The 13,311-nt window shown below is 51.2% G+C and overlaps 1 protein-coding gene across 1 annotated transcript in view; it reads right to left on the bottom strand.

Moving 5' to 3' along the window:
- Positions 1-233: 233 nt before the first annotated feature.
- ADIPOR2 (adiponectin receptor 2) overlaps positions 234-13,311 on the bottom strand; it is a 40,508-nt gene continuing 27,430 nt past the window's right edge. Inside the window, exons 3-8 of the mRNA XM_069585931.1 lie at positions 11,793-11,912; positions 7,755-7,926; positions 5,814-6,000; positions 5,456-5,643; positions 3,856-4,049; positions 234-2,810 (exon numbers count right to left, since the gene is read on the bottom strand). Of these exons, the coding sequence (XP_069442032.1) occupies positions 2,682-2,810; positions 3,856-4,049; positions 5,456-5,643; positions 5,814-6,000; positions 7,755-7,926; positions 11,793-11,912 (990 nt within the window). The 3' untranslated portion in view covers positions 234-2,681. The remainder of the gene's footprint in view (positions 2,811-3,855; positions 4,050-5,455; positions 5,644-5,813; positions 6,001-7,754; positions 7,927-11,792; positions 11,913-13,311) is intronic.

Raw genomic sequence — 13,311 nt, 5'->3', positions numbered from 1 at the left:
ATAGAAAATACCTGTGTGGCCAAAGAATCCTATTAATATTTCACAAGAGCTTAATTTGTTGGTCAGTCCACAGAGAGCCTTTTCAGAATGGTCTCCAGAACTCAGAGTGGGATGTTTCCAGAAATTTAAGCTTCAGTATCTAAATGAAGGCTTCAAGAAATACCAAAAGCTATGGAGAGGGAAGCTGAGGCAGCTTTTTCTTTAAAAAAAAAAAAAAAGGCACAACAAGAACGTTCATGTTCCACTTGGTCTCTTTATTAGGAGTCTGAGAACACAGCAAGGAGGGACATCCCATGGTGAGTGGGGCCATCACACAAACGCCCTTCTGAAATCCCAGCCCCCTGTGATCCCCAAAACTGTGCTTTGTGGCTTCGACAATTTATAAACAGGAAGGGGTAAATACTGAGAAGGCCACTCTTCAATGGGTGAGAGGATGAAGCTGCAGAGGTCCCAAACAGCTGGGGGCCGGAAGAGAAAATGAGCATCCGCACAGAGCAAGCGAGCCTCTGACTGCTGAGAGTAAGGCATCCAGGCGCCGACCTGTGGGGTTCCCAGCAGGCGGAGGCGTGCGTGAGGCGGGCCTGGGCTCGGAGGACACACGGAGGTGGTGCACACCCGCTTCCCAGGGAGGGGCCGCCGCGGGGGGCGGGGGGTGTCACGGGGTGGGGGTCGGGGGACGTCTGGTTGGTGATCACGTCACTTTCTAAGGGTTTGTGCTGTGTTGAGCCAGGTGCAGCTCCTCTTCGGGGAGTGTGGTGGGGCGGGGGGAGGGGGCGCGGCTGGGCCCTGGACTGCTGGCGGTGTCCCGGGGGCCGCACACAACACACCGTTTCCCTGGGCAGGTGACCGGACGCAAGGCTGGCTTCTGGGGTACATCCTGAAGCCCAATGAGCCTCCTCCCAGGGGTGCGGTGGGGCACTGTCTTGTGGGCCGTGCTCCCTGGAGGGGTAATACTGCTCTTCCACCTGTCCACACGGCACCAGCACGCCCAGCACCGGGGGCAGCGCCCTCACTCAAGACCAGAATACTCCTGAGTTCTACAGAAGACTCTTGCCTCCTGGTTCCCAGGTTTTGCTGGAGACGCAGGGGAAAGGAGACAGCTAACCAAGAAAAGAAACCCACTGAGTAAACGGGAGACCTTCCCATGTTCCCAAACACTGGTGGGAGGTGGCCAGCCCAGCTCGGGACCTTGTTCAAGGCTGACGCCTGCCGTCCCGGGTGCAATTCAACCACCAGAAGTCTTTGCTGAGACTAACAACTGGACTCGGAGATATGTGGGCAGGTGCAGGCCTCCCAGGAGCCAGACCCTCCGCACCAGACTCTGACACCCCCGCAGGACACCTCTGGGGCTCAAGCAGCCTTACTTGAGCAGCCCCTCAGACTCAGCTTCAAGGAGCCACCCAGACTCCCTGGCAGTAATGTATCACTTCCGTCTAAACCTTCGTACCACACCACCCCTAGAAAACTGGGCTCTGGGGTGCCGGTCACCCCAGCACCGGTGGGCAAAGGGCTCTGGCCTCAGAGGCGTGCTGCGGGCTTCCCTGCTCCTGGAGACCTGACTGGGGCGGCGGGGATGAAGGGGGTCAGGTTGGTGTGCGCGTGCTCAGCCCCCAGGCACCAGGGCAGCACCACAGGGAGACCCCCCCCCCCACCACAGGCGGTGGCCCCGGGGCCCCTGTACGGCCAGCCTCAGGCCAGGGGCCATGGTGCCAGGGAAGGTGGTCTCTCTCCCGGCGTGGGGGCAGGGGCTGAGGGGGAGGTGAGGCAGTGATTCTCCTGGAAGGACTCATACAGAGTGGTCCAGAGCTCCACTGCAGACACCCCATCCCCACCCCTGCAACCAGCCGAGTCCCCACGGCACTGAAAAGGATGCGGGAAGCCCTGCAGGCGGTCCCCTAATCCCCGCCAGCCTCAGTAACGTTCCTGGGTAGGTGGCACAAACAAGTCGCTCAAACTCTGACACGTCACTACTGCCATGATCTCACACACCCCGCTTCCCCCAGCAAACACACCGCCCCTGCCTCTGGCTCTCCAGGGTCGCCAGGCGGGGCAGGACGCTGCCGCCCCAGGGCCCGAGGTGCCCCGTTGGCAGAAGGCACCCAGGTTGCCGGGCGTCATACATTTTGGGGCTGTCGCCTGATCCTCCGGCGGTCACATGTGCAAAACTGGAACGGCGTGTGGCTCTCACGTGTTTCGTTCTATACAAAAGCCTCCCTCCCTCCCCAGCCCTGTGGTTTAAACATTTATATAAATTTTTATTTAAACAGTAAGTTAGAAATCTTATTTACATTAATTTCTTTGTTCTCCCAAAAGGGCATCTAAAATCACACTGCCACCCCTCAGAGAACATAATAAATGTTCGCCAACACTGCTCGGCGTCACCGTTTCTAAGGAGAGAGGAGGGAGGAGGAGGCACCTCCAGCCAACGTCTCAGCCGGCTACAAGCACAGAGGCCAGCGTGCCCGGGGCGCAAGCGCCCTCCGTCGGCCAGACCCAAGAACGAGGCAGGGCTGGGCCATCTCGCCTCTTCTCCACCTGTGAGGTGTGATTTATTTTTGTTTTCTCTTCCCAGTTGCGGGCCACGTGGAGCCCTGGGGCGTCACGAAGCCCCGCGCGGTGGGGCTCCTCTGGCGCTGGCGTCACGGCCGGTGGGGGTCACCGTCCCCGGCCTCTGGCCGCCGTCACAGTGCGTCCTCTTCGCTGCAGCCTCCGCCGACCATGAAACGGAACTCCTGGAGGTTCGAGACCCCGTGGAAGTGGACGAACGCGCCAGCCACCACGAAGATGTGGAACAGCTGATGAGAGTGAAACTGGAGATAGAAGCAGGGAGGGCGAGTCGTCACTAAACGTCGGCAGAAGATCCCGAAGACCACGCGGAGCCGGGGCGGGGGCAGGGCGGCGGCTCACATTCAGGCGTCCCTGCTCTCAGAGCACCCCGCAGGCACATCGCATTCTGAGGCGAGGCCCGCTGTCCCCACAGAAACAGCGCTGCGGCCCCAAGCTCGGGATGCAGCGCACTCCTGGCGCAGGGGGCCCAGCAACGCACTGCGTCTCCTATGCACTCTACTCCTACACTGTGGGCATCTCAGGATACCCCACCTTCACTCTAGGGCCAGGGCTCTTGCTGCTGTGAGAATCTAAAAGGGCCGCTGATCCGGCAGAAGGCAGGGCTCAGGCAGTCAAGAGGACGATGGGGAGCAGCTGTGCACGCAGGGGAAGCTTTGCTCCCTCCCTCACCACTCAGCTCCCGAAGTGCAGTCTTGGTTCCTAACAGGCCATGGACCGGGACTTGTGTGTGGACTGGTACCAGGCTGCCCACTGGTCCCCTGCATTTTCTGCCCCCACTCTTTCCTCCTCTCGGTTTACCTTTAACAACCGTCTGGTTAGCCCACCTCCCTTCCAACCACACACACACACATCAGTCTCTTGTTACTAATCACTGAATTCTGGTGCTGAAAAGGACCTGGGTAAAAACCTAGTCTGTCCCCCTCCTCCCACACACTAGACCAAATGGAGGAGGCCTGAAAACCTGCTGCCCAGCACGGGGACAGGGGGACAACGACTCCACGCCTGCCCTGAAGGGCAGTGCGCTGAGTAAGGAGTACCCAAGCTCCCGGGCCGGTCCCAAGAAGGCACTGGCGACGGCCCATTATGGGGCGGCGGGTCTCACGGTGGGGCCGCCCCTGCAGTGCGCGCCCTCAGCCCCGCACTCACCATGTTGACGCGGCTCAGAGGGAAGCTGGGGTGAGGATACTTCCTCAATCTTGTCACTTCCCTGGGTGCCAGTAACTAACTCACAGATGGGACAGATAAGACAGTGAACCCTGCCCGCCTCCAGCTGCCGACCACACTTACCCAGATGTCACACTTGCCGGGGAAGAAACGCTCAGGGATGCGGGCGGCGTACAGGGCCGCCCCCGTGATGTACAGGCCGGCCATGAGCAACAGCCAGCCGATCTGCCCGATGGTGGCAGCCTTCAGGAAGCCCTCCGAGATGACGTAGTGCAAGGCAGGGATGATCCCGCTCAGGCCGAGGCCCAGAAACACTCCTGGGAATCACAAGGACACAATGGAGACAAGGAGAAAGGAGGAGGGACAACTGGGCATGGTGCCAGTGACTCTGTAAACTGAGCATCTCAAAAGCGGGATGCAACATTAGCTTCTAGTTTGAAAAGAAAAAGAAGGTTCTTCAAACTCTGGGATTCTGCCATGCAATTCAGCACGGCTACGTTCTAAAAAGAGATCTATTTACAAAGGCAAAGAGAGAGCCTCCTGCTGAAAAAGCCTCGGCTCCATAAATCAGCAGTCTTCAAGGAGCTTAGAGTGATGTGCTGCTGAATGCCTCAGGAACCAACAACTCAAGTGGTTGGCTTGCAACACCCTATATGCGCTTCTTTTTAAGACACAGGCTACAGTACAGGGCAGTTCCACATAGTTTATCCTCCCTTGAGACAACAGACACCCCGGGGTGAGAGAGGTAGGGTGGGCGATGAGAGAGGGAGGGCCCCCAGAGCACCAGCCAGACACCCAAGTCCACCAGCACGGCACCCCCCAGTCGGACTGCCTTCGAACCCTCTACAGCAAGTGATCTGCAAACTTCTGGACATGCCCTGGGTTGTAAGACTAAACTGAGTCTGGATCACCGATTTTTTTTTTTTTTAATGAACTGAAATAAAACATATCAGACTGTGTCAAGTTGAAGGTTAAGTACCATTTTGTCCAAGTTTTGTAATTTATGTTACTTATGTATTAAAAAGACGTGTCTAGGGTTGTAAAAGAAAATGTCACGATCAGAAACAGCCTAAAGGTAACTGGGGTCTAAAGCCACCATGAAGTGTGCGCCTCAACCAAGCACCACATGGACAGGAACTGCAGATAAGCTGTGGCTTGGGCTTTAACACAAAATGGTTTAAAGCAAAAAGACTGAAAAGACGAGTACTCCTTCTAGTACTTCCTGCTCATTCTCGGCAGGCGCTGGGTGTGGCAAAAAGACTAGAGGCAAAAACACTGAGGAGCCCTGGCTCCAATGGGGTCAGCCAGGCCCTCGCACAGGAAGGAAGGGGCTTTCGGTTGGTTTCCAACCAAATAGGCATGATCCTGAACATAAAACCCTCTTCATCCTGTACCAGAGAAGGTGTGTGCTATCTCTATAACACCATCAGCTTGGGAGTTTAACACATTTAAAAATGAAAATACATAGAAAGGAACCATCATTTCACAAAAGGTATGGAGCCACAGCCGTAAGGACCACGTACAGCCCTGGACTCGTGTAAACTGTACTATCAGATGCATCAGCTCAGCACCCACCCCCACTGATGCTGTGAGACGAGCAGGGACACCCCAACATCACAAGCCCCTCAAGAACAGGAACCGTGACTTCTCCATCTCTGCATCACAAGTGCCTAGCCGGACGCTTGCAGACTGGCAGCACGGAACCCCAGTCTGGGCTTCTTACCTGCTCTCACACCCCGGTACTGGGGGGTGGCGAACATGTCCCACTGGGAGACGATGATGGCTGCGATGCCCAGGACACAGATGACAATCAAGTAGACGAAGCAAGGTTGCGGGTTACAGTAGAAGGAGTAATAAAGCCAAGGAACGAAACTTCCCATGATCAGAAGAGCAATACCAGAGTAATCCAGTCTAGGGCGGGGGAGAAAATCCACTTACTGTCGGACATCGCTGCCCACTGCAGCTCCCAGGCAAGAGCGCCGGCAGGCAGCATCGAGGGCTCTGCCCACGCTGCTGGACGCGCTCCCTGAGCCCACGGGCTTTGGACCACTGGTCCAAACAGGGACTCTGCAGATACTTACTTGGAGAAGATCCGGGAGACCCCTTCTGAGTGGCAGTAGACTGTGTGGAACAGCCACGAGAAAGAAAGGCAGAGAATGGCCCCCAGGAAGAATAATCCGAAGACCACCTTTTCCTGCAGGGGGGCCACAAAGGAGATGTTGGGGCGAAACATATAAAAGATCCCCAGGCACAGGAAGAACACACAACCTAGAAAAGAGGACGGAAGAAAGCCGGGATTACTACCTTCTGAAGAGAGTGTTATGTATCGATTACGTTTTCAGTCCTAACACCTGAATCAAAATTCTTCCGAACAACTAAATCTTATCCAAAACATTGGTCTGTCCAGACACTGTTGGTATCACATGCCCCTCAGCTTCACAAGCGCAGTATAACAGGGTAACTTGTGATTAATCCAAAAAGAAAACAGACAAGGCCTGCTAACTAAGCCCACCTCTACCTCTAGATCCATAAGACATTCCATTTATAATGTTTTTGGCACATGTGCTACAGCTAGGTTTCAAAGGCCCACTTGGCAGTTTCTTTTGCAATGAACGCTGACCCCTCCAAACTCTGCTAGGAAATACAGCGGACCGCTCTATGGAACCACCTGCGGCTCTGGTCCTCACCAGCTGGCCCACAGAGTTAGGAGTTAGGGACAGTGAAGTGCTATTTGGGCAATTTCAAACCAGTTTTTAAACTGTTCTTCACAGTAAGATACCACATTCTTATTGCTCAGGGAAAGGCTACTCAACACAAGACAAACATAGAAATTAAGAAGTTAAAACGTTTGCTAAGTGATTCTGTGCGATCATTTAGTAAAGTTAGAAGTCAGCAACAAACTCGATCTGATTCCCTGCTCTGATCTACTCTCTGATTTTGGAGAACTTGGAGGCACAGAGGAAATCAAACATGTGGTAAGATACGTACATTAAATGGGGAAAGGCCAGACTACTCAATACATTCACCAGGTTGTGCGATCGTCACTATTTCATTTCAGAACATTTTCACTGCCCCAAAAAGAAGTCCCACACCTGCTCAGCCATCTCCCATCACCCCACCCCCACCCCCCAACAACCCTAACAAAGCACTGATCTACTGGACTTTCTAGCTCTATGCATTTCCCCATTTTGGGTACTTCGTGTATATGGATCGTACAGTACCCAGCCTTTGTGTCCGGCTCCTTTCACTTCACACAAGGTTTTCATGGCTAGCCCGTGCCGTTGCCCATTCTCAGCAGTCCAGCCCTTTTAAGGCTGTATAATACTCCACTGCATCCATATACTACACTTTATTTATAGGTCAGATGATAGATACTTGGTTGTTCCCACTTTCCCCTAACAATGAATAAAGCTGCTAAAAACATTCATGTACACACCTTTGTGGGAATATGTCCTCAATACTCTTGGGTATATGCCTAAAATTGCTGGTAACTCCATTTAATTTTCTGAGGAACTGAAACCGTTTTCCATACAGATTGCGCCATTTTCCATTCCACCAGCAATGCGTGAGAGTTCTAATCTTTCCATATCCGGGCAAAGACTTGTCACTTTCCAGTTTCTTGATAACAGCCATTCTTGTGAGTGTGAAGTTGTATCTCACTGTACTTCCTCAAATGACTCACGATGTCATTGAGCACCTTTCTCATATGTTCACTGGCCATGCATAATGACTTTTAAAAATCAACTTACTTCTGTAAAATAACTACTTTCCTCTCCATGCTCATTAAAATATTACAGCCAATTCTGCATAGTGCCTTTTCCTTGGCCTGGTTTAAGGACATGTCTGAAAACCTAGTGTAAACTGGGACAACCAGAGACACCACCGAGGAGCTGCATCACAAGCAATCCAGTAAACAAAACCGGCAAATTCAAAACACACTTTCTAAGTTCTGTCCTTACCCTTACATACAGCGGTGGGGGGAGGACCAGAAAGGTCACATTAATCATTACTACTCAACATACCCAAGAGATGTGTCCAGATGTTGCCTGTCTCAGTGTGTATTCTGAAAATGCTCTTAAAACAGGCGCGGAAAGAAGGCATCGGGGGCCGGTGTCCATGTAGGAGGAAGTCATTATCCTTGAGCCACTCAGGTAGCACGTCGTGAGGGATCACTCGCCATCGACCTTCCCAGACCTGGAAGAGGATCAGCAAATCCTTCTGTGGGTTTAACTGTTGATTTAGCAACATTGATGGCTATCTCTTACCGCACTGCCTTACAATGAGATAAAGTAAACTATCTTTAGAAAGACAAATGCATTCAAAGGCATAATGGCCTATATTCTGAAAAAACTGACTGAGGAAAAAATACATTCTTTTTATTGGGGTAGGGGAGCTTTTCTAAGGAAAAGGAAAGAGCAAATGAAGTTACAGAAAATACCCAGGCGACTTCCCTGGTGGCCTAATGGTTAGGATTCTGCGCTTTCACTGGGGAGCACCTGGGTTCAGTCCTGAGTCAGGGAACTGACATGGGCAAGCCACAAGACATGGCCAAGAAGAAAAAAAAAGTGCTTTCCAGCTCTGTTTCAGTCCGGCCAAGGCAAGATGAGAGGCTGGAGTCCTGCCCATACAGATGCTCCTCCTTCATCCTTCACGACAGACTTTGTGTTAATCGCTCAGTAGTGTCTGACTCTCTGTGACCCAATGGACTGTACCCCACCAGGCTGCTCTGTCCATGGAATTATCCAGGCACAAACACTGGAGTGGGTTGCCATTCCCTTCTCCATGAAGGGAGAAGAGAATCGCTCAGTCATGTCCGATTCTTTGTAACCCTGTGGACTATACAGTCCATGGAATTCTCCAGGCCAGAATACTCTAGTTGGTAGCCTTTCTCCTCTCCAGGGAACCTTCCGGACCCAGGAATCAAACCCAGGTCTCCCGCATTTCAGGCAGACTCTTTACCAGCTGAGCCACCAGGGAAGCCCAAGCATACTGGAGTGGGTAGCCTCTCCCTTCTTCAGCAGATCTTCGCAACCCAGGAATCGAACTGGGGGCTCACGCATTGCAGGTGGACTCTTTACCAACTGAGTTACCAGGGAAGCCCCTAATACATACCAGGAAAACCCCTGTTGTATTAAGTAAGACCGTTTTTATACTTAATATTCCTGTTGGTGGGGAAAAAAACGTAGAATCACACTTAGGCACCTTTTGCTAAAATTGCCTCCCTCTCCTTTGCTTTCTCTTCCAATCACAGCAAATATAATCAAGTAGAAAGAAAGAGCAAAGGGGTCGGAAAACCTTGGATCTCTGCCATTACCCAGTTGAAGGAGGGAGTCTTCATTAACTAGAAAAATCCTCAAGCCTCAGTTTTCTCGTTTATAAAACGAGGACACGAGTGTGGAAACTTACGAGGATGCACAGAAATGACCCCCAGCTCCCCCACCCCAAAGGCGGTGTGCAACCCTGCTGTCCCCACAGGTGGCCACCTGAGAGCTTGAGCCTGGGGAGCCGCCAAGGAGCGCAGCCTCCGGCCCTTCAGGTCCCCTCTTCCTCGCTGCCACTCCCCTGTCAGACTCTAAAGGAAAGAGATGGGGGTGGGGGAGCCCCTCCTAAAAAACACGCCAGCCTCATCACTCCGCTCCTTTCACGACTCTCAGCCCAGCGAGCTCACACCGTAAGATCACTTCCACCTCAACTAACCTGCCCTTGCTGAGCCAAACAGACGCCGAGGAAGAGGCAGAAGCATGTCCACCTAGGGCTTCCCCTTGGACCCCCACCTGCCGGCCACCGTGCCCACCCCACCCCTCCCCTCCCTGCACTCCACTGGGGTGGGACGAAAAACCGAGAATAGCAATGACCCCCTCACAATGGCACTCACGATCCGTCTCCACTCTCCTCCCAACCCCAGGCCTGTGCTCACCTGCCCTCCCACTGGTGGTTCCTAACGTGCAACAAAATAAACTCATCTGTCACCAGATGCTGCTACTCAGCTTTACTTGGAGAGAACTTTATTTTCTAAGATGGAAACCAATCCTAGCCTCCCTCCAGGCAGTTCACAGCCTGCAAACAGCTGTGATTGTATGAGGAGAGCTATGTGTTATCACACGAGCAGTTACTAGCTCTTACCAGTGACACCGGTACACAGTGTCAGAGCGGCTTTCCCTGAGGTTTCTAAACACACACTCTGGCCTCTGAAGGCTGGGCCCAGGCGCTGTGCCTCCATCGTTACACTGCACCCGTGGCTCAACTGGCAGGGCAGCCAAATGCCGACCAGACAGGTATTCTCCCCCCTCAACTCCAAGCAGGAAGAACAAGGTCAAGCTTAATCAAAGACACCTTTGTTTATAAGCTTGACAAGGGCAATGCCTAAATCAAACATCTTAGCAATGGCTCACTAGGGTGGTGTTAGACCATATGATAAACAAAACATATTTAGAAAAAAAAAAAAAATGACCCGCAAAAGACCTCTATGTCCACATGGGCCAGACTATGATGGTAGACTAGCAGCGACTGAAGGCTGGAATAAAAGAGACGCCAAACACAAACAGTCTCTAAAGCCTAAATGACTTTATTTACTCCCCCTATTCCTGTAGAAAAGCCTTCCCCACAAGGTAAAGCATACAAGCAAGGTGGCAGGACACTGCATTCTCAACTGTCTGTTTACTTGCTTCCAAGAAATAGAATCCAGTGTCACCAAATACAGGCAGGCGGGTTTATCAAGGACAGTCAGGAGCTTGGCCACGGTGGGTGGGGTGACTCAGGAAGCCTGCCCCTTTCGCTCAGACACACTTCTACAGGATAATAGGGGTTCATAATAATTTTATGACCCACTCCTTTCCTTCAGGAAATCATAGTCTATAGCAAACAAGTGTCCTATTTATTCACCACCTGTTATCTCTTAAACTGGAAAGTTTTATTTGCCTTACTCTCTATTCTTGGTTCAGAAAGGAGAACAAAAAGTCAAGTTACCTACAGCACCCCACTGATCCATAAATATAAAAATCCCTAGTGGCTGACACTGAATACTCAACTCTGAGATTTAAGGGAAAAACTTGCTTTTGAAAACCAAAATGTATCTTTTGTATCCCTTTGCTCTAACTCTACTGAGATAGTGATTACTAGAATGGGTTTAATGTTTCGATTGGCTTTTTTTTCACCAGTTTTCAAACACTGATTAAAATTTTCTGGGCTCTAAAAGTAGATCCATAAATGTTTAAGACTCTGCCACCCTCTCCCTGAAATCCCTCTGGTCTTGAAAGAGATGTCTATATTCAGATTATAATGTTTTATTCTCAGCTCTGGTCCAAAGTACAGGACTCTAAGTCAACTGGCCCCAATTATTTCTAGCATCATTGTAAATGTAGAAAAACCTAAATTTAGTTTTTAGGATCTAAGACTATATTCATAAAAAGTCTTGGTTTCACAAAACTCATGAAAAAGCAAAGTGTCAGAAAAACTGTTCTCTAAATGATCAAGAGTTCTTCAAAATCGTTTAATAATAAATTTACACACACAGGTTGAACTGTGTTGACCTGAGGTCACACCTGTCAGGATCGGATGGATCAAGTGGCTAAACCCATACATATCAGGGTCCCTGATCACGTTTTCGAAACAAGCAACCCCAATTCCAGATGCCATTTTAGGGGAACAGAGCCCCACGGGGATCCTAATGACTCAGAAAACATACCAGCCACACTGACAACACTGGATGTGTGTGAAGACGAGGCAAGTCCTACCTGAGGAAGAGTCTATCACCCACTGGACCCCGACAGGAGGAGCACGCTGCAGAGCAGACTCATTTCAGGGCCTATAGGCATCCAGCACCCCCAACTCTGCTTCCTTCTGTCTTATCTAACTGGTCAGTAAGACATCTACTCTGTGAGCTGGTTTCCCAGCTAGAGGATCTAGTTTTCTCAAACCTTTATGAGGGCTGCTGCAGGCAGCCCACTCACTGGGACACACACTCTCCCCAGAGGGACGGTACTCCTGCTCTCCTAACTCGCAGACTTGTTTGGGAAGGACTAAACATACAGCGTGGAAATGACCAGGAGCAGCCACCTTACCTTACAGACAAACTCCTCCATCCTCTCCATGGCATGGTGGGCTTGCAGGAGGGGGGACATGCCCATGAACCCCTCATCTTCCTGAGATGCTCCATCATCGCACTCACACTCCTCCACGCTCTGCAAGGCAATCACAGAGACAGTCGGGGACAGAGGTCAGGAGCCAGAGGAAACGAACAATACCTTTTCCTTGAAAAAATTACACTGAAAATCTCTTAAGGTTAAAACAAGGCCTCAGACAAGTTAACAATATAGGAAGTAAGGTCTGTTTATTATAGAATTACTGAGTACTAAAAATAAGAGGTGCCTGATTCTTCTCTGCAGACAATTAAACTACGGCAGCAGCATTCCTGTTTGTTTCCGTAGCAAGGTTCAGGAGTGGCCTTGGATGCTTTGTTTTTTGTTGTAAGAATTATAGACCACAAAATACTATTACATATACAAAGCTGAGAAATTACTGAGGGGACAATCTCCAAGAATCCCACCTGGAACGTGTAAAATAAATCTAATGCAGTTAAGTGCTCTAGGGGAAAGGAGGAAAAACACTGTGAAACCATTTACTAAATCCCTAAAGCACACCAAGCACAAAAGCAAGGCCATTCAATTTAATCCTGACAACCACCTTACTACATCAGTATTCTTATCTAAACCTATAGCACATCAGGCAGGGACTTCCCTGGTGGTATAGTGGGTGGGAATCCGTCTGCCAGTGCAGGGGACATGGGTTCGATCCCTGGTCTGAGAGGGAATGCCACTGCACGCTCTGGGGCAGCTAAGCCCACGTGCCACAACTACAGCCTGCGCTCCAGAGCCCAGAACTGCAACGACAGAGCCCACATGCCAAACTACTGAGCCCGCGTGCCCGAGGCCAGCAAGGCACCACTACTGAGCCTGCCCGCTCCAGCTACTGAGCCCGTGTGCCTGAGGCCAGCAAGGCACCACTACTGAGCCTGCCCGCTCCAGCTACTGAGCCCGTGTGCCTGAGGCCAGCAAGGCACCACTACTGAGCCTGCCCGCTCCAGCTACTGAGCCCGTGTGCCTAAGGCCAGCAAGGCACCAGTACTGAGCCTGTCCGCTTCAGCTACTGAGCCCGTGCACCTAGCACCTGTGCTCCACAGCAGGAAAAGCCACCACCACGAGAAGCCTGAAGAGCACAACTAGAGAAAGCTCACACGCAGCAACAAAGACCCAGCACAACCAAAAATATTAACAAAATAATCCCCTGCACTGCAGCTACTGAGCCCTCTTATAACAGAATACTCACAAACATGCCCTCAAAAAACAAATGTCTAAAACACAGGACCACAAATAGCTATTTATTGTGGTCAAGCATTGCAGAGTTGCTAATTAGGCATCTTCACAGAGTGGGTGGTGGTAAATATAGCTTCCTTGGTTAAACAGAGGATAACATGGTAGGAATTAAGTGGCCAGAACAAGGACAAAAATGTTTTCTCCATGACACATGGGCAAGTTTATAGCCCTGCCACATGATGAAGGTCTGGAAAAGTCTGCGCTGGGC

This window comes from Ovis canadensis, chromosome 3 (assembly GCF_042477335.2).
Source record: "Ovis canadensis isolate MfBH-ARS-UI-01 breed Bighorn chromosome 3, ARS-UI_OviCan_v2, whole genome shotgun sequence".
NCBI classification, from domain to species: Eukaryota; Metazoa; Chordata; class Mammalia; order Artiodactyla; family Bovidae; genus Ovis; species Ovis canadensis.
The sequence above is the reverse complement of the archived record's forward strand: the minus strand, read 5'-3'. Positions and strand labels throughout refer to the sequence as shown.